This window comes from Rattus norvegicus, chromosome 1 (genome assembly GCF_036323735.1).
Source record: "Rattus norvegicus strain BN/NHsdMcwi chromosome 1, GRCr8, whole genome shotgun sequence".
NCBI lineage: Eukaryota > Metazoa > Chordata > Mammalia > Rodentia > Muridae > Rattus > Rattus norvegicus.
The window spans coordinates 107,640,780-107,664,115 of record NC_086019.1 but is presented as its reverse complement, the minus strand read 5'-3'; the positions used below and the strand labels follow the sequence as shown (position 1 = coordinate 107,664,115).

At 42.4% G+C, this 23,336-nt stretch overlaps 1 protein-coding gene across 2 annotated transcripts in view; it reads right to left on the bottom strand.

Annotated features, from left to right (window-relative positions):
- Positions 1 to 1,937: 1,937 nt before the first annotated feature.
- Positions 1,938 to 23,336, bottom strand: part of Zdhhc13 (zinc finger DHHC-type palmitoyltransferase 13) — a 38,580-nt gene continuing 17,181 nt past the window's right edge. For both annotated transcript variants that reach the window (NM_001395115.1, XM_039084990.2), the window contains exons 9-17: positions 21,853 to 21,986; positions 19,096 to 19,196; positions 14,023 to 14,147; positions 13,137 to 13,199; positions 12,381 to 12,474; positions 10,930 to 11,013; positions 6,981 to 7,138; positions 4,837 to 4,934; positions 1,938 to 2,504 (exon numbers count right to left, since the gene is read on the bottom strand). In NM_001395115.1, the coding sequence (NP_001382044.1) occupies positions 2,366 to 2,504; positions 4,837 to 4,934; positions 6,981 to 7,138; positions 10,930 to 11,013; positions 12,381 to 12,474; positions 13,137 to 13,199; positions 14,023 to 14,147; positions 19,096 to 19,196; positions 21,853 to 21,986 (996 nt within the window). In that variant the 3' untranslated portion in view covers positions 1,938 to 2,365. The remainder of the gene's footprint in view (positions 2,505 to 4,836; positions 4,935 to 6,980; positions 7,139 to 10,929; positions 11,014 to 12,380; positions 12,475 to 13,136; positions 13,200 to 14,022; positions 14,148 to 19,095; positions 19,197 to 21,852; positions 21,987 to 23,336) is intronic.

Below are 23,336 nucleotides of genomic sequence, written 5' to 3'. Positions count from 1 at the left end.
GATGAATTTCAGTGTTAGATATGAGAAGAGATGGGAAAAAGAGGCAAAGGAAGATGGTGTCCCAGTGTTTAGTACGGAAGCATCTTCTCTTCCTCATACCTGAGGGAAGAAATAGGAGGTCTCAGGAAATAGAGAATATGAAAGCCAATTCTCAGAGGAAAAGCAAAGCTAATAGAAGGACTGAAAGGTTGATCCTTTAGTCCTATCTTGGGCTTTCCAAACTTGTGGAAATTGGGAAATAAGAGCAAGACTTGGCCTATGGTCCTGCTACAAATGACAGGAGGATGGTCTTCTCTTATTCTTTGGGGTTTAGCAAGTTTCTTAAACTTCTCTTACATCAAATTGCTAGCCTCACTAATGAAACACAGCCAATTAGACACGTCTTTCTCTGCTTCTTTGGTGGCTTGAATCTTTAAGCAACCACAGCATTTTCCCTACCTCTCTGCAATTCCTTAATTACCTGGAAAGCAAATAAAAAGCATAAATCTCTTGATTAAAAAGCTATGAACACTAGGCAAACCCATCAGTTCCTCCATGCTCCAACTTCCATGGAAGGCTGTCTTCAAAACAGCCATGTTAGGGTGGTGGCGCATGACTTTAATCACAGCACTTGGGAAGTAAAGGCAGACAAATCTCTTGAGTCTGGTCTACAGAATGAGTTCCTGGATAGCCAGAGCTACAAGGAAAAAACCTGTCTTAAAAAATCAAAACAAAACAATGACCCTGCCCCAACCCCAACAACAACAAGTCAAGGGCACTCCCCAAACATTTGTTGAATGTGGTACAAGAGAACAGAAGCCAGACAAAACAGGACGTGCTAGAACTGAAAAGATATGCAGTGAAGAAGCTTAGAAAGAAGTAAACGATTCTCATGGACTCTGGGGTTGTTTGATTCCACTACATTTCCCAGATTCTTTTGTTACTGTCTGGGACAGATGATGGGGTTCAGATAAGGGTGTCCCATCTGCCAAAGTTTCTTGGAAGAGTCTCCATGCTCTCCACACCTTTAGACACAGAAGGTCCTTTAGATATGGAAACATTCAGTAATGGTGGGTCCAGAATGGAAGGACACTTGCTGAGAGCTAGACAGAATGCAAGAAATGAGCCTTATGTTGCATTTAGACACCAGTACTGAGAATATTTAAAGCCACTGAAGAGAAAGTTATCACATTATTCCCTGGACAAATGCACACTTTGAAGCACCAAATTCAGTACAACTAGATTATCCTATCTCCTGTTGCTTTGGTGCCCTGTCCTTTGTAAATGGCACCATTCACAATCTCTTGATAGCATCCACTGAGCCTCTCCTTGGACTCTAAATTCTGATGTCCTATTGCACTCATCTGAACAGCTTTTAATGTTTGCTACCTAGTATAGTTTCGTGTATGTCAGCATTCCCTCCGTCTTCTACAAAGCTCCATGATTACAACAGCTCGACATTCACTGTGGAATAACTTACAGAGACATGAAATGTACTTTCCATCGGTGAGGATCTGGAATAAGGAGGAAGGAGTGAGGATCCTTGATGAACTGAGCAGTGGCCCAGAGTGACACTGGTTCAACAGAACAGCATTGCTCAGGGGTGTACAGGCCATGAGGAGAAACTTACCTTCCCCCCATGACAAGGACCCAAGGAAGGATTCAGTGAGAAAGGTAACTGGGAGAGTTGTGTAAACTACACCAAGAGTTAGGCAGACTCAGCATTCCCTCTAGAACAGGAAATCAGTAGTTACAATCACTAACCGACTGATATTTTAATGGCACTGGGTGAAAATCTAGACAAATATTTAAGACTTCATGTATTCAAAGTCTAAGAGGGAAATTAGGTGAAATACCGCTTACTGGCATCAACAGTAATTTCAACTCATTCCTAATCACTACGTCTGTCAACCCACCTTTTCAAGATTCTAAAGATGTTAAGCATTAGAAACTAAGTCTCAAGTATAAAAAATGTTTTTATTAAGTGTGAAAGCAAAACAGATACATCTATTTAAATATTCTTTACATATTTATAGACACAACAAAGACAAATAACTTATCAAAAATTACAAGTTTAAAGAGTACTATTTTTAAAAAGCCAATATAGTATTTGAAAATACTTTTATCCATAATCAGTGACTATTATGATTTTTTAAAAAAGTAACTCATGTTCTTGGGGAAAATATTTTCATATTTTTTTAAAAGATGTTGCCAGATTGCTCAGTAACAGGCTGTCTTTCCAGGTTTGACAGAAGGTACACTCTTGCTGAGGACTTCATTCCCAGAGACTTTGACTGTGGGGAGCTGAATATCTCACTTCACTTTCAGATCTCAGAGCACCAGCATAAACAAAAACAAGTCCGAGTGCATTTTGAGGGGCTTTTCTTCATACGGAGCGAAGGACTTTCTCTTTGGCTGGGTGGAAAACCATGGTGTACTGGGATGTCCAATCTATGATGCAGGGCTTCACTAAGCCAAAGCAGCCACACTGAAAGAAATCTGCCAGGTTCTGCATGAATCCGAGGCTATAGAAAAAAGAAGAGAAGACAGAATAGCTCAGCATCTCTTGTGCAGTTCTTGACAAGTGTTCACCCAAACCATAAGCATTCACTGAACATCTGTAAAACCACTCTCAGAGGACCTTGGAAAGGTAAGAGGTGGTCCAGAACCTTAAAGCTGAAACCTAGCTCCATCTGTGGACCTAAATAGCTATTGTGAGGCCCCCCGACAGCAGGTCAACAACTCCAATAACATTTCTTCATCACTTCTCTTCACGACCAGTCACTAATTAAACTTAGTCACCATTACTAAGTTTATTCCTTCTATTCTCTCTGGACTTTATCGGAAAGGTCACATAGGCCAGATTTGTAACCGGAAGGTGGCCTTTTCCTAAGCTTCTGAATGACGTCCCTGTCCCAGTTCCTTCAGTTTACCTGACACATTGGAGACTATCTTGTCCCATAGAACTCTTAATACATCTACAACCTCTTACTTCCCTTTCAAGATACCTCTCTGTCCAGAGGGTCCAATCCAACCGCTTTATTTTTGTATTCAAGACAATACTCAATGACACTTTTAAGATTTACTTCCCCAAACCCAGCTCTGTAAACCTTCTACTCCTATGTCAGCTGCTCTTCCATGATGGTGAACTGTGAGCCTGTAACACTCACTGTTATCGCTGGCTGACTCTCAAGATCTAACTGACAGTAACAATCTTTTAGAGCCTGCATGACTGCAATGATCTTTGGCATCACTTTTTCTCCATCGAATTCCTGAAACAGTTCTATCTTATTCCAGCACAGGAAATACTTAACCTTAATGCACACATCTATGCCCTATCTTTTATGCTAAAGCCAACCTATATACACTAACTGTGTATGCGCCCTTGGACCACGCTGCTGTTAGAACGGCTCTACCTGAGCATCATGCTGCTATCTGTGAAGGAGTAACCTAACCAGGGAATGCCTTTCCAGGAAGAGGGCTATAGGTGCAGAACTGAGTGAGTGACAGTGGAGACATTCTGGGAATCACAGGGTCAAGTTCAAGAAATGTTACTGAGTAAAGCTAACCAGTGGGCAAAGAAGTAAGATCTTGCTTTGGACAGGAATTGGAGGTTAGCCTCAGAGTGACTCTAAGTCCTTAGTTGCTTGTTTTCATGTTCTTATCCTTAGCAAATAAGGCTCAACTCTCACCTGTGCTGCTCCACGAAAGCTTCTTTAGGCCTCAGACCACCCTTCCTTCTTTCTCTATCAGACCCTGCTTGAAATACATCTCTTCTACCTCTGCCATGAGACTTCTGTACTTTAAGGGCTCCTCTCCACCTTTCTGAGGCAAAGTCTTACATTGTAAGACCTTATGTATATAGTATGACCCTGGCTGGCCTGGAAATTTCTAGGTAGACCGTGATGGCCTCAAGTTCAAGATTCAGCTGCTTCTGCTTCTTGAATGTTGGGATTAGAGGAATGCACCTCTGACATGCTTCTAGACTTCAATAAAATATTCATTCCCCTAGCTAAACCACTAAGATATAGACGTATGACTGCCAATTTGAAGAGATGATCACCAGCTTTACACTACTCTCCAGGCCTGGTCGTAGCCATTTCTTCCCTCCTCCATAAATCCACACCGTAATCTCAAAACAGTCTCTGATTACTCTGTCTAACAGCCAAACACTAAGAACAGGCTTTGAAACAGACTGCTTATGAGATACGAAGTGAGTGCTCAAATCTCTTGAGGGCTCTGGGTCACTTCTGCCACATGCCCAGCCTCCGAGACACTGATGTAGGTGGCAGGGAGATAAGCTTCAAAGCCTGGTCTTTCACATCACAAGATCAGAGTTCCTACAAAGCACTCTAATTTTCAATAGGTTTTACGGAGCCAAAGTTCTAAGGATACATATTCTAAATCTAAAAATGTAGCTTCTCCCTGACCCAGGTGGGCACGTTACAAAGAGAAATAAAAGAATTACCGGGGCAAGGAGGCCATGCTTAATTCCCGCCAGGCACTCTGCCTGATGCTTTCTACAGAGGACCCTGAGGCTGGCTTGTCAGCCTCATGCTTAACTATCTCATACTGACTCCCTGCCAGCAACACACAACCTGTGATCACTTGGTTCAACTGGAGAGTCCCCGTCTGGGCAAAACTTCAAAGTAACTTATATTTGCACTGGGCCCAGTAGACTGAATTCCTGACCCCATCAGGCATATGACCTTATCACTGAAAACCTAACCTCCTTGAGGCTTCCAAGAAAGATGGGCTCAGTTCCATGAGGTAGGTTATAAAAAAATGGAACTGGGTCAGGAAATCAGTAGCTGTGAATCTTCCAAAGACTTGGTGACTAGATCAGAACTCACTCACTTGTATGGTGTTTTCCTGAGGGACAATGTCTGTTTCATGTGCCTGCTTTGCTTTAAGAGGCTGATTCTCTCATGTGAAGTTAGGCCCAGAAATGCGATCTGAAAAAGATGGAGGCAAGTTAAGAATTAAAACATCATGGCTCTACCACTCTTAAAAGTGCATTATAGGATGGTGGCAACTGTTTATTCTATAAAGGCAACACCCTCAGACTTTCTAGCAAAAGATCACATGGAGGACAAAGATCCACAATCTTCCACTGTACTTCGCCATGTAAATACAATGGCTAGATTTATTGTCTTGATTTTATTAACACTCAGGAAAGCACTGCACATTGACTCAGACTATAAAATACTTTCTCACTAATCCAGCCATGTCTTACAGCCATATTTAGATTTCAACATAGGAACACGTATTTGCTGAACAAGTGAAATCGGGCAAGGGAGTGTCAGTGCAATTATCACAGTTTTGAGTTCTGAGCTTTTCTTTTAAAAGGCCAATATACCAAAGGGAAGAACATCCAAAGTCATAAATTTAAAGAGTAATGAGTAAGGTGATTAAAAACTCTGAAATCATTATAGACCACAACAGTTTGCAAGGTTAGTTAATCTAAACCTTGAAATACCCCAAGTATCAATTTCCAATCTGTAAAATGGACTTAACGGTCAGAGACAACTGTCGAAGACGCACGCTGAGGACTACGAGGAGATGCAAGTGCTCCAGGCTGCAGAGCTCAGACAGGAGAGATGGGACCAGCAGGCCAGTGCGCGGACACAGGCTCTGCTCCCAGCCAGCAGCCTGCTTGCTCAGTTTGGTTAATGCAGATAAAACTGTCTTAAGTCAGGATATTCAGGAAATCAAAAAGAACTGGATTGTTTTGTTCCTTAAATAAACAATTGTGCAATTCTTGTTTGTGAAAATTATCTAAACCTTCCTCAGTACAGACAAATATATCAACCTTTCTTTAAATATTAATGCTATCTATCATGTCTGTTTTGGAGACAGGTTTTACTATGCAGCCCACACTGGCCTTGATGTCTTAGTATCATGTTTTAGCCTCTGGAGCTTGCATTACAGGTGTTATGACTCTATGCACACCTTAGCCATTAAGGATGTCTGAACCTCATGCAGCTCTTCACTGGGCCTCTGGCCAGAAGCAAGACCTTGGAAGACGTTGTTTCCTCGTCCATTAATAGAGCTTCTACTCTGGCACGTTCCCTATCTCAAGGGTCCACGGTATGTAAATATCTTGGAAAGTGTGCTAAATGTTGGTACTACATACGTGAGCACTCCCCGACGACACTGACTGTCACTCACTGCTCGAGCAGCTGACGTTAGGAGGAGGAGGAGGGGGGGGGGGTGCTCACTCTCTTCAGGGTTAGTTCCTTTCCTCAGCATTCTCCTGACCTCCTTCTCTTCTCCTCTTACGTCTATCAGTATTTCCCCCATACAAGTGGGATCTGCTCTGCTCTGAACCCCAGTATTAACTGTCTAAAATGATCAGTGCTGCTCATTTCATACAGGCAGACCATAGTAACAGGACACAGGACGGGGAGGAAGCTCTGCAGAAAACTACGGCTGTTACTGCCCTGGTGCATGAACTTTTTCAACTCGTGCTCACTCTGCCCACTGCTCAGTGACCTGCCTTTCATCCTCCCATCTCCTGTGTCTACTGAAATGTTATATAAGGTAACAGAATCAGAAAAATTGAAGAAAAATAACTGCTTTGTATTTGCATAATACTTATAGTTTATATCATGTTTCTACACACTATATAGCTTCAACACAAGATGAAAAGAACCCTGAATGGCACTGTTAGAAGATCACGTCTCCATTTGCTAGGTGACTCTGAACAACTCAATTCGCTTTTCTGTGCCATAAAATTAAAAGGCCAGACTGACCATTCCTGAGTGGGTACAGTCTCAGAAATGTATTATTCTAACTTAAGCTGCCTGTGAGAGCGGATGGACATTGTGAGCCTCATCTTACAGACAAGGACACCAAAAATGAAGAGTGGAAGACGGCATGCTAGACGCACAGAGGAGCCCTGGGGGTGGGGCTGGACGCTGGGCTTCAGATTTTAAAGTCAAGTCTTTCTAATCAACTATTAGTCACTGAAAAGTCATTCAGAGCCATATGAGAAATACCTGGAAGAGTTGGTTTATTAATAAAAATGTCGACCATGAGAAATGGAAAGCTGCGAGCATGAAGATATACAAAACCCAGGGAGAGCAGGCCACTATCTGGTTGAGGTAGGTCCACAGTCCGTCTTCCTTGAACGTTGTGGCACAATGATTTGACCAGTCTGCAAATCCACAAGGGGGAAAAGAAAGCATTATAAACAATGGCAAAAAAATTAGTTATCCTTCAAGAAGATAAAAATTATATAGTTCTATTCGGGGAGTAGCAATAGCATAGATCCAAATTCAACTTCAACAGGATGGGGAGAGAATTCAGGGTGCAAAGTATCCTTAGCATACATGTGCTCCTGGTGCAAGACCTAAGCATCAAAAGTAAAGCAAAACATAGAACAAAAGCAGAAATCCAACTCAGAAGTTTACTTTCTAAATGCCAGCTCAGCTAACGGCGATGAGAACAGGTCTGAGCGGTCGTGAGGCTTTGATGGCACCACACCAGCAGTCGACACAAAAAGGAATACAGATAAAAAGGGCCCAGAAAAATCTTCACTTAACATACTGAGCGTAAAATACATTGGCTAGAAAGTTTTAAGGGCTTGACATTTGCAGATGACGACATCTAAGCTATTCACTTTAAGGGAAGTTATGGATTGAACACAGGATTGAACATAAACACTGAATGTTCAGATGAGCAGGGTTGCTGTGGGCACCATACATATAATACACAATCCAAACACCTTCAGGACACGACCTATGACAGATAGTCAGGTGTACTCCTGACACCAGCCTGACTGGTAATCAAAGAAAGGCTGGAATAAAGGGCCTCACAAGACAGAGCAGGCTAGCACAAGGAGAGAGAGAGAGCAAGATTCAAACACTAACTGCCTACTCCCTCCTCCAGGGAATCTGTGTGCCAATTAGAAGAGTGGCCATTCTCCTGAACACTGACCCATGAACTGAGAGCAGCTGCACGGAGAAAACAGGTAAGAAGTAGCAGAAATAAGGAAACACATCTTCACGGTCATGAGGTTCACGGGTACTGTCACAGTATGTGAAGGGTAGATTCCTTCTGAAGTGAGAATCTGCAGTTTGTGCTTTGAGGATTCTCTGACAATCTGTAAGCATTCCCCCAAAGCAGCATGAGCACCTCCTGGGACAGGAAGAAAATGAGTCCAAGACTGTCCACTTTAGTCTTGAATACCTATTTCTCCTTTATGGACCCAAACCATCTTCTGTGAATATATGCCTAAAGCACCCTAAGAGCCGAGTAACAATCACGGCAACACATTAAAGCAAATGAGACACTTTAGAGCTTCTCATTAGGGTAGCAAAGGAAGAGGCATCCTATGCAACCTGATGGGAGAAAGAAAAAGCCAGAATACAATTTCCACAGCAGGTGGAAGAAACAGCTGTTGAATAGGGAGAATATCTAGCTTCCTTTAGCTTGCGGATTTCCACTGCTTCCTCCTGGGATTTTTTTTTTTTTTTAATAACAGCACCACCAACAGTGGAGTGCTCACACTGACTTCACACTTAGTATCACAGACATGGCTGCAAGTGGTCGTTTACATTATTTTATGCAAGGTAACAACAGCAATTTAATTCATGCTAATGCAGCCTTCCCAGGTAGTCAATGGCTAATGTCAGGGCTTCCCCCACTTTACTGAAAAGAGATTTTTTTCCTCATATAATGGTATCCTTATTATGGTTTCCCCTCTCAATTCTCCCCCACGTCCCTTCCATCCAAATTTACCTCCTTTCAGGACAGAGATTCTTTTTCTTCCACACCAATCGTTCTCATCTTTAGGTGGCTCTGACACTTACACACCCCTTCCTGATATAATGCAGCACCTTTCTCCCTGTAACTTGTACGATGCAGGCTTTCTGATTCACCTTTCTCCTTTTAAAAAAGGCCTCACAAAAGACGAAGTGGCTAGAGGCTGTGCTGAGACACACAGCTAACAGTGTGGAGGTTATCTAGCATGGCTCTGCTGTAGTAACATGAACCCCAGACAAAGGAGTAGGAATGGCAACGAGGCCTTGGTAAGAGGAACGGAGCACAAAGGAGCACAAGCTCGTGTTTATTGTCTGGAGAAACAATCAATGATCTAATACCTTCATTAGTGACAAAGCACACTCTGATGGGCTACAGAAGTGTGAGCCAATGTAACTCTTCATAAAATGCTGTATGAACACTGGTCAAAGCCAGAAAAGGAAAACAAAGGAGGGAAAAAGTAAATGTCTGTCATAAAAAAAAAAAGAAACCCAACTTGGAAAGACTGAATGTGATGGAAAATTGCTGCTGTCCTTATCAGCATGGTCTTGTGCTGGACCTCCACACAATAATGAGATTATTTTTAGTGAGGACAGACAAAGGTGGTGCGAAGTCTGGCTCCTTTTGGCTCATCAAGTCCAAGTGACAAGCTGGTCGACGGGCCAACTTAGAAGGCTTCCAAGAACAGGCTTCATGGTCAAGCCTAAGAAGGCAGCTGTCAGAGAAACTCTGTTAAGATCCTGAATGTTTTTCTATAAGACATAATTAATCTAAGATGTTAAAATGCTCAGGGCTGCTATGAATTCGGACAAGAACTGAGCTCACTTCTGACTGTGTTAGACCTGTCTGAGCGGCCATGGTTGTTTCATAAAGCATTCCCTAGAGAACAAACACCCCACATGTCAGGAGGAAAAGGATCTGACCGTGGCTGAAGTCTGCACTATGCCTACATCAGAGCACAGAGCAACCCAGCCATTCAGACTCTAGTAACCTTCAAATAAGAAAACTCAGACGAAATAGAATCTGTAACTGTGGCTGCTTGAAGAAAGGGAAGTGGAAGTCAGGGGACCGCGTGTGAGCTGCCTTAGTGTTAGTAACTGGCTCACTGCTTAAGGCTGTTGATGCCAAAGCTGATGACCCGAGTTTGATTCCTGAAGCACACATGGTGGAGAGAACTGATTCCTGCAAGTTATCTCCCTCCTATCCCTTCCCTCCCACAAACAAAATGTAGATAAAAGACAACAAAAACACCTCCCCCATAATCCCCACATTTAAATTAAACAAGGAAATGGGGATGATGAAAAAGTCAAAGTACTCAGGTTTGGAGGTGGAGGAAAGAAAAAACACTGTTTCTGAAGACTTTGGCTCACAGCAATAAGCTCGGACACTGGAGGCCACAAAACAGAGGGTAACCAGATGTAAAAGATCAGGAGTCAAGTCCATGACTAAACATCCTCAGTCTTCAAAAAACATAAACAAATAAAAGCCTGAAGTTCTTAATACTCAGAAAAACAAATGCTAGCACTACAAGGTCTTCCCCTAGGACACCCACGTCAAGGTATGAGGAGTATAGTCACACAATTCTTAAGAGTTCACCAACATCCTTCAGGCTTCAGTTTAAACTCTGTCCTTCACCAGTCACCTCAGAACAGCCCTGCATGATACCTAGGCACCTTTACTAAATGCTACTGATGGTTATTTTCTGTCCCTGGACTACAGTACAAGTGAGCCAATATTTTCTTCCCAACTTCTCCACTGTGATGGTTTCCCCCTTGTTTCTTGGTTTTCCTTTAATTCTTCTCAAATGGCCTGCGCTCTCCGAGATTCGCTCTTTAATTTACTGTGACCACTATCCTTCCACCTCCCCAAAGCAGCCCCTTCTGTCCCCCTCTTCCTTACTCACTGAAGGGAAGTGCTCTGCACTCGGGGGCTGGTTTCTCTTCACAGGAGGGTAAGACTAACCAATTTCTACTTTGACCACTCAGATTCACCCAGGCATTCTTTCTAAGCACTGCAGAGTTACCTCTTATTACACTTCTTGCAGTTTCCCAGGCTTAAAGGCCTCTGTTTCATTCTTTCACTAGAGGTCTGGATTACACACTGGCCAGAATGTGGCAGACAAAGGCTCATGAGAAAGAGACCTGGGTATGGGTGCATGAGCTTCTAAGAAACACTTATACTTACAGACGAAAGATCCATATATGATCCAGTCACACACCATGGAAAGGGAAAGCAAGAAGAAGATGTAATGATGATGGTTGCCAAAACCTGTCAGAAAGAAAGAAAACATTTGAGATTTTCTTTTCCTAATGACTCCCTAGACAATACTACTTCTCTGTGAAAAAATTTCTAAGTAAACAGAAAGGAAGCTTGCTTTGCTTCTGAATACTACCAAATGAGACGGCTCTGCTGAGAGTCAGCCCTCTACGTCCACTAATGGTTCCTACCAGCCTAGGAAAGGACATTGCACAAAGCAAAGTTAACCAGGCAAAGCCAGCTTTGGGCTACACTGTTGGCCTACACTGTTAGTGGGAAGTCGCTGGCGAAGTCACATCTGGTCCCTTCCCATGCAGTGCGTTTAGGGACATCAAAGACTGACTTGAAAGGGAACAGAGACAGCAAATGTGAGGAGTGGCAAGTACATCCCAACTGTGGTGGGCACTAGGAACAGCAGAGGGGAAACACGGCCTACAAAAAGGCTGTAGAAGTGTCAGATGCTTGGTGGAGACTGTGAGAGTGTTTTGCTGCTAACAACATAAATGACTTTCAGTTACCACCACGCCAGTCTCGGTTCCCTCAGAAGCAGGAATATTCACTGCCATCAGTGCATCCTGCAGCAAGCGTCCCTTGTTCATGATTCCCAGCTGAGCCACTGCGGCCAAGTCATTGGCTTCTCTGATCCCAGTCTTATTGTAACAGCAAGAGGAGATCAGAGCTCTCTCACTTCATAGGCCTCTCACTAAACAGGACTATGCAGGCGGAAACACGGCCAAATATAATCTGATAAACACACAGTAATTGGGTCCCTTATAATGATTTCCCTGTTGTCATTCAGTTTAGCTGGCAGAGTGTCAGCCATTTAATCTTTATGACAGAATGGGCCCAGGAAGACTGGGACGCCACCTCCAGGAGAAAACATCTGAGCCTGATCTGCAGCCTCAGGTGCCTCAGAGGGATAAAAGCAACTCTTTAGAGAAGACACTCACAGGTCCTTTTAACTTTGGTTCATCTCCTATCTGAGCACTGAACGAGGCAGGAGGAGAGGGTAAGTAAGAAAGTTAAGTCACAACCTAAAGAAAGAGTGTGACATTTGGCATGAGGAACTAATATGACAAAGACGATCTCAATTATTTACACCCTTTGCTCTGAAATGCAGATAGCAATAACAACCTCACAGGTGTGTTCCAATGATCAAATCAGATACCACATATGAAAATATTTCATAATCTCCAAAATACTACACAACTGACAATCACTGTCATTAACAATCCGTTAGTTATTTCCCAAGTCTTCACTGCAAAGATTCTTGAAGAGTTACAAAATGGAGATCTTGGATGCCTTTCGATTTCTTTTTGCATCCCCTTCTTAGCTACACAAGTGCTTCACTTACCACAGAGGTTAAGTAAGTCTCTTACCTATGCAGCGTCCAGTCCAAAAGCAGTGCTGATCAAAGCGAGCCACACAAGAGTTGCACACGTGGCAATGGAGTGATCTTAAAGGCTTCCTTATCTGAGGGCAATTAAGAGAGGCCTAAGCAAAGATGGTCTTGGCAGCAACAGATCATAGCAAAACTTTAATCTTATGTCATAGAAGACTGCACGAATAATCCTATAGATGATTCAGTCACTCAGACGCTCTGGAAGGCCTTACTAATATTTATTTCTGTACGTGACAGGAATGAGCCTTCACTAAGAGATCTGAATTCAGAGACTGTTCATACTGGCTAAGGAAAACGCAGGCAGTGCCACAGTCAGCACTAGCACTGGAGCCTAAGAAAATGGAAGTCCCAGTTCCATTTCAGGTTCTTCTAATCATTTACTCCCTTCTAAGCCTCAACTCAACTGCAAAGTAAGAGGTTTCAGTATGCAGTTTTGAGAAGATAAGGTGCTTCTGACTTGCAGGGAATCCTAACATACACTTCATGACAGGAAAGGCAAACGAAAAGCACTATGGATACGTTACAGAGATTAGCCACAGAGAGCTTCGTGAGTATAAATATTCTTTCATATTCTCACAGTGGAAAACTGGTCTGACAGAAATACAAAATTAGAACCCAGTAAAAAGGAAAGTGCATGCACACATCAGGAGGATCGAATAAATGCTTACATAAGCAATGCTACTAGGAATTTGCCCTAATTAAAGAAAACAAAGTATTAGCAAAAGAGACTTACAAGACATGATGTGCAAAATGTTCTGAAGTCCAGAGAGCCAGTCTCTGCAAGGGTGACGATATTCTGAAAGACAAACACCTAACCTTAGGGTGCAGTGTTATCCATGGTCACGTGCTATTCTCACAGCTTTTATGCCATCTCCAGCTTTAGAATTGGCCAGAATAGCAATGTGGAATACTCCCAACCCAGTGATTCTCTTCTTGAAATAATGTCACTTTTCAAGGTGCTGTTTTAGGCAGCGGCCAAGAAGTCTGACTGCAAAAAATTATACTTCCATACCCCTTACCACCTTCTCAGAAATGACATGCATCTCCCAGTTACAGCTTGCTGGGACAGAGAAAGAAACACAGACATGCAGACACACATACACACCACTCATCAAAAAAGAAGCTAAATTCATGGGTAAGCATCCAAACTGATGGCTCCAAGCACAGGCCTGGGCCTTTCAGGTCAGGCCTTAGGTGGTACAAGACAAGGCTCTCCCTAACTTCTAAACCCCAGGGACAGCTGCAGAGGTCACGTCTCTGGCAACTGCACAGAGAAAGAAAAGGGGGTGGGCATCTCCTCAGCTATGGGGTGGAAACCTGCTATGGTGCATCACTGTCATTCAGACAAGCAGGCAGGCTGCACGACTAAAACTGTGATGAAGAGGGAGTTCCAACAACAAAACTCAAGTCTCAAAAAGTTTCATGAGGGATCACTTTTTACAAAAAAATAGGTGTTTCTAAGAAGTCTTGTATACAAATGAAAAAGTGTAAGTGTAGAAACCTCTGATCCCATCTGCCCACACTTATGTTGAACCTACTAAGTAGCAGACACTGTAGATGCAGCTGTGCCAAAGGCCAGCATGGCTGCATCTCTTAGAAAACCACAACGGAAGACTCACCACTTTCCTCTCTTCCTCGGAAGCCTTAGTGAAGCCTGGATCAGTTGCCCAAGTCTTGTAGAAAAAATAGAGAAAGGCCATGATGCTGAAAATAAAAGCAAAGTAGAAAGGGCTGCCTGCTGCATGTTAAAGTCATGTTAAGGAATATGGCCGACCTCTACTGAGAAAAGCATCGTGTGTGAAGTACGCAAATGCTCTCACTGCTCCCATGACCCTCTCCCCCCTGCACTCTGCCCGACTTCCCCATGTACACCCACCACCCAAAGTGCCCCTCTTCCACGTTCTAATCCTACAGAAGTCTATCTGCTCCTGGTCAGCCAGTAACTAACGCTTCTTCATTACTGAAGCCCATTTTAAATACTAATGAAAGCCAGCAACCTTCCTGAAGCCTGGAAAACCTCTACACCTACGAAATATAACTTTTCAAGGTATAACTGTGGCTTTCCTCAGACCATCCAGGAAAATATTCTCTATCTTTGTCAGAAGACAATTCAAGAAATGCACCTGGGTCTGAGATGTTGATGTACTTCCCTGTAAGGTAGATAAATGCCTACATGGTTTTCTTACCAGAGTTTAGTAACCTGCCCTTGTAACTGCTCTGAATTAAAAACTGACCTCCTGATGGCCAGGTGGCAATGAAAATGAATATGAACCTGCAACTGATGGGGCAGATTAGATAGGGGTATCTACAAGAAGAGACAGAGACCTGTCTGGAAGGTACCCAAGATTCAATGAGGGTGCCCTTAGCTGTGACTCACAGCATTAGGGATATGGAAAATGAAAAGATCACCTCCTGTAGCCAGGCAGGAACCCCAAAGGAGCGACAGAGAAACCCACCCACCTACAAAACTTTTGACACAGAATTTATCCTATCTACAAGAAATGCAGGGAAAGGGGATGGAGCAGAAACTGAGGGAATGGGTAACCAATAACCAACCCAACTTTAGACCCATCCCATGGGCAAGCACCAATCCCTGACACTATTAATGATGCTATTAATGCTTGTAGAAAGGAGTCTAGCATAAATGTCTTCTGAGAGGCTCCACCTAGCAGCTAACTTAAGACAGATGCAGACACCCACAGCCAAACAGTGGATGGAGCTCGGGGACTCTTATGGAAGAATAGGAGAAAGAATTACAGCCTCTAACAGGATAGGGACTTCATAGGAAGATCAACCTGGACCCTTGGAGCTCTCAGAGACTGAACCACCAACCAAAGATCATACATGGGCTAGACCTAGGCCTCCCCCATATATGTAGCAGATGTGCAGCTTGGTCTTCATGTGGGTCCAGAATAATTGGATTTGGGGGTTGGGGGTGGGGCTATCCCAAAAGCAGTTGCCTGTATGTGGGATATATTCTTCTAGCTGGGCTGCCTTGTCTGGCCTCAGTGGGAGAGGATGGGCCTAGCCTCAGAGACTTGATGTGCCCAGGTAGGGGGATACCCAGGCAGAGAGAAGGGGAGGAGGGATGGAGGGAAAGAATGTGGGAGGGGGTGAATAGGATGGGGTCAGTGAGTGGGATGTAAAGTGAGTAAATAAAAGAAAATACTAATAAATAAAAAAATGCCCTCCTTGCAAAATGAGTATACATTATATACTATTTGGGAAAGGCTATTAATATGAGTATGTTAATGCTAAAAAAGATTATAAGGTTTAAAAACTGTCTACTTTAAAATGTTTTTAAAGTGGTACTTTTTAAAAACACAAAGTACCATTTTGCTCCAGAGAAGAAATGAGTATGCAGTAATAAGCCAATGAGATAGTAATAAGCCTAACTTTGCCCACTGTAAATACTATTGGCCTGACACTGTATTGCCTTATAAGGTGTTTCCAAGCTACATTCTATTAACCTCAGAGGCCATAAAACAGATGCTCAACTCTTACTACTCAAAGTTGGAAACTGAACTTTGAGCTGAATGTCAACACCTGGAAGGCTAAGGCAGGAGGGTTTTGAGTTGAAGCCAACTTGAGGTACAGGGGGAATTCTCGGCTACTGTGAGCTACTTAGTAAGACACTATCTCAAAGATCAAACAAAAATAAACTAGCACAAATACATCTGGTTTAGACAGGCAGAATGAGTCCTGCTGGCTTACTGTGCTAGCTAGTTTTATATCAACTTGAGACAACTTAGAGTCACTGAGAAGAAGGAACCTCAAATGAGGAAATACCCCCACCAGACTATGCTGTGGTGCTACCCAGAGGCATGTGGTTCTGGTACTGTAAGAAAGCAGGCTAAGCAAGGCAATAAACAGCACTGCTGCATGGCCACTGCATTAGCTCCTGCCTCCAGGTCTACCCTGAGGTAGGTCCTGAGATGTAGAGAACCATGCTGCCTAGTAACAAGGACGACAACATGCTTCCACAGTGCTCTTGACCTTCTCTGGAAGATGGACAACAAGCTATAAGCTGAAATAAACAGCTTTCTCCCCAAGTTGCGGTTGGTCAATGTTTTATCACAGCAGTAGAAACCCTGACTAAGACACTTAGTCTGCCACAATACATAAATGGGGCTAGTTTTAAGGAAGAGATAGAGGCCAGATAGTTGTATGAAACTGAATTTTAACAAAGCTTATTTGGAACGAAGTAAGAGGAACACTTCTAAATGACACACAAGAGGCTTTTTGTTAAAAAATTAGATCCAGTTTTTCTCCACTACGTCCCAATAACTTATACATTATACTCTTAAAATTCTGTTGGTTCGGTCACATGGTGGTCTTGCACAGTAAGCTGACTTAACTTGGTGTCTCTACTAAATAAGACAAATTCTACGAACATCACTAGATTTCCTCTCCCTAATGAAAGGCATTGCACTTTCGCTCATCACCCGAAAGGCAAACAGATCTCTTGCTCACTGGCTACACCAAACCCTCATTCAAAGTTCCCAATTCTCTCTTCCCTCTTTTCCTTCTCATCTGGTGGTATCAGACCTAGGGCTTTGTGCTGGATCTGAACTCACTGTGTAGCCCAGGTTAGCCTTAAGCTTTTCATTCTCCTACCTCATCCCCAAGTGCTGGAATCATAGGCATGTATCAGCATAGCAAGCTCCTGATTCTCGCTTGACCTAAAAACTAAGTCATATCTACAGCTGACCCTGAAATCATACGGCTTTACACTGACCTATCCAGCACTTAGACTTAAGTATAGCCAGGATCACAGGAAGCACTCAGAGCCTCATCATTTCTTACCAAGTCTTAATTGTAGCTTGAGTCATTCCTAAGGTCCTCTCTCCCTTCATCCAGTCCTACTCATAAAATCCAAATACATTACTTAACTGCACACATAAAAGAACCTAGAGAAAACGATCTCTGAGTTGTCCCTAAAACATGACGTATTATTTATAAATCCATTATGTAATGAGGACTGTGTACAGCTCTTCACTTATAGCACAATATTCCTGGCAGCTCCCCAAGAGACTGGTACTACTGTTCCCAACTGACAGAAAAACAGACTTGGTGAAGTTAAGTGACTTGCCCAATGACACATTAACAAAAAGAAAAGGTCATCCTTGTTAGTGATTATCTCTGCCTTTTGTATGGGAGATGGGTTCAAATCCCTGACTGGGAGGAAAGCCAGCCTTTACACTGGGTGCAGCAGTGCAGGCCTATAATCTAACACTCAGGAGATGTATCGCAGTGAGTGTGAGGCCAGTCTGGCCATTATAGCAAGTTCCAGGGTAGCCGGGATTACAAAGTGAGATCTCATCTGAAATAAACAAACTAAGAAAAAGGTCCTGAAATGTAGAGACCCATGCTGCCTAATAACAAAGACAACATGCTTCCACGACCTTCTTCCCATAAGAGGTCACGGCTATGGGACAGAAGCCCTGGGTCAATCCTAATTGGCAGCCTGAGAAAGACAAAACTATTTGGGCTACGTCTTTACAGGCGAAACAGCAGCTAATCCACAGGGCAGTTCCAGCAGCAGCACTCGGCCTGGAAAACACTAACCTCGAGTGAGGTGTGCCACCTACTGGTTCACAGGCCTTCAGACAGCACGCTCAAACTGGTGCCTCTGTGTGGCATGTGAGTTCTTCCTGACACTTGAAGGTTCTGTCTAGTTATGAAAATCAACCCTCTGACCATAATACACCTTTACAAGTACCAAGCAGTTCCTAGTTTATAGTCAAGTGAGAATTTCTGCAAGCGAGGTTAATAAACTATGATGGGATTATATGTCTTGTTAATTTTTGATTCTGCAAAAAATCAAAATAATCTGATGTCTAAAATCTAGACTAACTGATAAAACCTATAATTTCAAAAATTGTTCAGTGACATAAAAGTATCAATCATCCCTTTTCAATACAATGTCCACTGTCCTAGTCTCTATGAATACTGGGTCATCTGTAAATGGCCAACAGGAACTGTGCTAGCCTTAAGTGGTGGTAAGAAAGCTAGTATTCATTAAAACCATCACAGAATCAGTGGACAAAGGGTATTTTTAAGCCCAGTGATACCTATGCTTTATGCTTAGGTTAAAGGAAAATAACCCATATTAGAAATGAAGCTTAGAAACAGTAAAACAGTATCAAATCAAAAACTAGGCACAACGGCTGTAGATGCCTGCACTCTGAAACTCGCGCCATCTTATTTGTCCCTGTGGGAAAGATCCTTAAGCTTCCCTTATGCATTTCCTTGATAAGCACCCTCTTCTTTTCAGAAATACCATTATCAGAAAAGACACAGCATAGAAAGTAAGGCAGTAAGCTAAGAAGCACACTTCTTTCCACCACACTTTTTCCATTCATATAAGCAAAGCAGTGTTCCAATGGCTTTACAGGAAGGACAAAGGACAAAGTCTGGGAAGAGATGGAAGCCTGGGCGTGTGTACGCTGTCACAAATGGATATAATACTTTGTTTTGGTTTGGTTTTTGGATATAGGGTTTCTCAATGTAACCAGCCCAGGCTGCCCTGGACTTGCTTTGTAGCCCAGGCTGGTTTAGAACTCACAGAGATCTTCCTGCCTCTGCCTACTGAGTGCTGGGATTAAAGGCATGTGCCACCATGCCCAGCTGGCATTAGTGACTTTTGAAAGTAAAACAAGATGTGCATTTCATCTAAGCTTAAAGGATATCAGGAAAGAATAAGATGAACCAAGTCATAAATATCCAAAAAATGGAACTTAGCAGAAAGACTGTTGGTAAGTACACAAGGTTCTTATAGCCAACCAAAAACCTGCAAAGAAAAGGGTAAAAGCATGTTAGTGAAGTAAGGCACTGGTAGGATTCATGCTAATTCAGTTCTAATTCCCCGATAACAATGACATTTACGCCAGCAGCAACTTTCTTCCCTGACTGTGTCAGTTTATTCTTGTACACGAGAAAACTGTACAATAACCTTCCAAAAGTACACATTCCAGTTCCTCTAAGCTACTCCTATTTCATTCACAAATATAAAACTGTAAATACCTGGAAATTCACCTTCATGTGTAAGCAAGCTTTGTCAAAAGGGTAGCGTTATGCTTATGAAATACAGGGTGCAGAGCCTTAGCACTCTGGCTCGGAGCTGACTTCAGAAGCAGTCACAGAATGAACACACACAGCAGCTAAAAGGCCAGTGGTCACTGCAGCAGCAGTAAGAATCTCACTCCCACTGCAGGCAGGCCGATGGCCTCCTTTAATCTGTGCCAGAGCTCAGTGCTATACTTTTAAATAAAACAGAAACGTCTTCCACATCAAATTCAATAGACACCTTATAAACAAATGTGCTTTTACCCAGATACATCTTAAAATTTCCATCAGAAATGGCTAGTGGTGGATTTAAAGAGAGAAGAGGAAGCAAGGGCTGGCAACTGGTGCCTATGACAGGAACATTTAAAATGTTTAGTTAAAAAAAAACTGCTATGAAGACAATAGCATATCTAAGAAGAACCAAGGACCTCAACCACTCCAGGTACATGCTACAATAGGAAAAAATGGAGTCTGTTCGCTGCAACCTCCATGTCTGAACTAAGATTTTACAGGGAAAAACAGTGCACTTGGTCTAATTAAATGGTTCAGTGAATTCCCAAATCTACAAGAGCTTGTTATTTGTGACAGGTGTCACACAGCAGTCTGGATCAAGAAGCAACCACCCCTGCATCCAAGTGACAACAGAGGCTTGCAGCTGACAACCTGACACACGCACTGGACTCATACTGAAATGTACCCACATGCCAATCACAGCAGTTATCAACCAAAGCTACGCCTACAGTTAGTTTTTAATAATTTGGATTTAAATATAAACATACAAATAACTAAATAAATGGTCCCGTCATAGGTGAGTATAAATTGCTAGCTGGCTCGTAGTGTGTCTTAAAAACTCAGAAAATCCTAATGACAGATTCCTACTATTTAGCTTAAAATGTATTTAGATATCCAAGGAAAATTAGGAATTTTAAGTCATATTTTCTTAGTCAATTGTAGCTACTTTTTAGAAATTTGAACTTTTATTCCACATTTAAATTCTCTTTGTCTGCACCTAACTTTCCTGGTCTTCGTTCGGGTGACTAAGTAAAGGCTTCTCTACTGCTGCTTTTTTTTAATGACAAAAAGTAGTACATGCTACTTATTCCAGAAAGTGCTGGCAGCAGCAGGACTCTGGGATACCCTCTCACAGCCACAGACTGCAGGGTGCACTTCCTTCTCATCTTCCCTAAGGATCATTTTGTTATGAAAATGCTCAGAAGCAGACACAAGGCCGGCTTTATAGAACAGGCAGCTGCTATGAAGAGACCTGCACCAGGATGTCTGAAGCCTGGCCTGGTGGCTTCTCCAGTTACCAAATGACCCAGCATCAAACACTTGAGGCCAGGGGGCCAGCAAGGCTCAGGTGGGAGTAAGGTTGTGTTCCAGAAGCAGAAAGCAGGTGGAGTGCAGTGTGGGCAAGGAGAAGGGGGAGGAGGGGACATAGTCTTTACTCTGAGCATAGCAACAAGCCTTTAGGAGACTTTAACAAGAATACAGTGCAGAAATGGATCTGCCTGAGTGCTATATGGGCACACTATAGGAGAGAAGGCGGGAGACCAGCTAGGAGGCTTGGCAGGATAAATGTTGGGAGTGAAGGCAAGGGGAAAATCAAGGATGCAAGGGACTCAGGATGACACGCACACTCATGTGAGGAACTGACACCTTGTCAATAAGGTGTGGAAGGGACTGCAAAGTGACAGAATTGGTTACAAGTACAGATCATGTACCAGATACTATTCTAAGCATTTATATGCATTAGCCATGGCTTGGGCATTATTAGGATTATCCTCACTTATAGATGAAGAAACTGAGGCACAGAGAGAAAGAGCACCTTTTCTGAGATCAGACTGGGATGTGTTAGGGCTAAACCTGGATCCTGGTCATATGATTCATCAGTATAATTCTGCATTTTTCTCTGTGTGTTAGCTTTAAAGAGAACTACAATGCATTTACTATTTTATTAACATCCCCCCATTATAAACAGTCTGCTTTACCTAAAAACAGTCAGGTAGAAAAATAACTAGTGTAAAATAAATTTAGAACTAAAATGAGAAAAAAGTGAAAAAATGGGTAAATGCTTAAGACATAAAATGGCTACAGAACTCTCTCCATTGCTGACCAACTGAGTGATATGATAAATGTCTGGCTCACATTGTTTACTTTCCACCAACTGTCAGTTTAACCCCACTACTGCGTTGAACAATCTGCTTTCAGCCCAAAGCTATACCATCAAACCCTTTCTTCCCACCATGCTGAGGGTGCTGCCACATGGCTCAGTAATATTTATTTACACCAATTTGAGATTCCAGCTGATAGAGAACAGAAGTAGGTAGTTATATAGGAAATGCAATAACCAGCCTTGCAAATACTAATAACATACACACCTTGGAAACAAAGATGTCAGAAACAACAATGCTACTAGAAGACATCCTTTTAAAAGCCAAGAGTCTGAATTGAAGTTCAGGATGTATCCAACAGCCCACAGGCTGATCATGGAGAGTACCAGCAGCAGGAAGAGCTATTGAGAAATTAGAGTTTTAGAACCTTAGGATTGCACTCATGACAATAATTAGTTCAGTACAAAGGCTACTTTGTAAGTACAGTACAAATTAATGGAACTAACAAATTTCCTTTAAATTGCTGTCAAATTTAAAAAATGATTGATTTATACAATAGAGACAATCTTACAAATTTTACTTAATGATGTTTTATATTTTTCCCTCAAAAATGGCATTTTTAAAAGAAAAGTGATAATAAAAATATTTTCTTTTAGTTAGTATTCTACATCACCGAGAAGAATAAAGCAACTGAAGGAACTACCAAAATCAACACAGTCCAGACTGAACTGAGGGCTATAGTGACTGCCCCTGGAGCCCCACCCAGTACGACCCTCACTAAGAAGGCCAGAGAAGTCATTCTGAAAGGCTAAGCTTGATTTGGAGCATGTGCAAATGGACACCCAGGGCAGATCCAGGAGGCAGTCTACACAATGGGCCTAGCATTTTCCAAGTCTTGAGAGTAAATTGTACATAGGTGGAAAGGCAGTAAATGAGAAATTTTCTCAAGACTATGAAGGCAGAAAGGAGCAGGATCTTAGCCAACACAGTCAATATGTAACTAAGAAAGACTGATTGGAAAGCCAGGCTGAAAACCTGGGAAAGGTTTCAGAGAAGCAGGAAACAAAGAGGGGGTCTTGGCACTTGGGGGGGATCAAAGACTAAAGTACTTCTTTAGGGTGCTAATGCTTCAGCTTACTTTGACAATGTTAAAGGAATGAAACCTGCCGTGGGCAGTGGCACTGGGCTCTACATTCAAGCACTCCGTGCCTTATGTGGAAGTCTCTAGAAAGCAAGCTGGCTTGTTGAAATAGCAAAGAGGAAAAACGCACTTTGCCTTATTTTCTTCCACTTTTACTCATGCATCTGGAAGTAGATAATTTCAAATGGCATCAAGTCTTTAAGATGTTCCCAGGGTATGACATAAAAATAAATTTAGAATCTATAATATAACCACAAAATAATTTCAGAACAGAGTAATAATTACATGTGAACATTACAATTGTAAATCTTGGACATAACTATCTTCTACATGAACCACACTAATTATTTAGTTCACTTTAAGTTCAGAACACTATAGAGAGGAACTGCTAGGCTTAAAAAAAATGTGATTTTTTTTTTTCAATAGGAAAATAAATCTACATGAAGACTAACGAGGCTGGACTAATGTGTCATGTGTGAAGTGATGAGGTCAGGTTCTAGAGACATACTGACAGTAGGACCAGCCAGAAGGACACTAGCATGGATACAGGGTATGACTGACAGCACGCACCATGACAGACAGGAAGGAAGGACGTACTACCTAAGGAGAT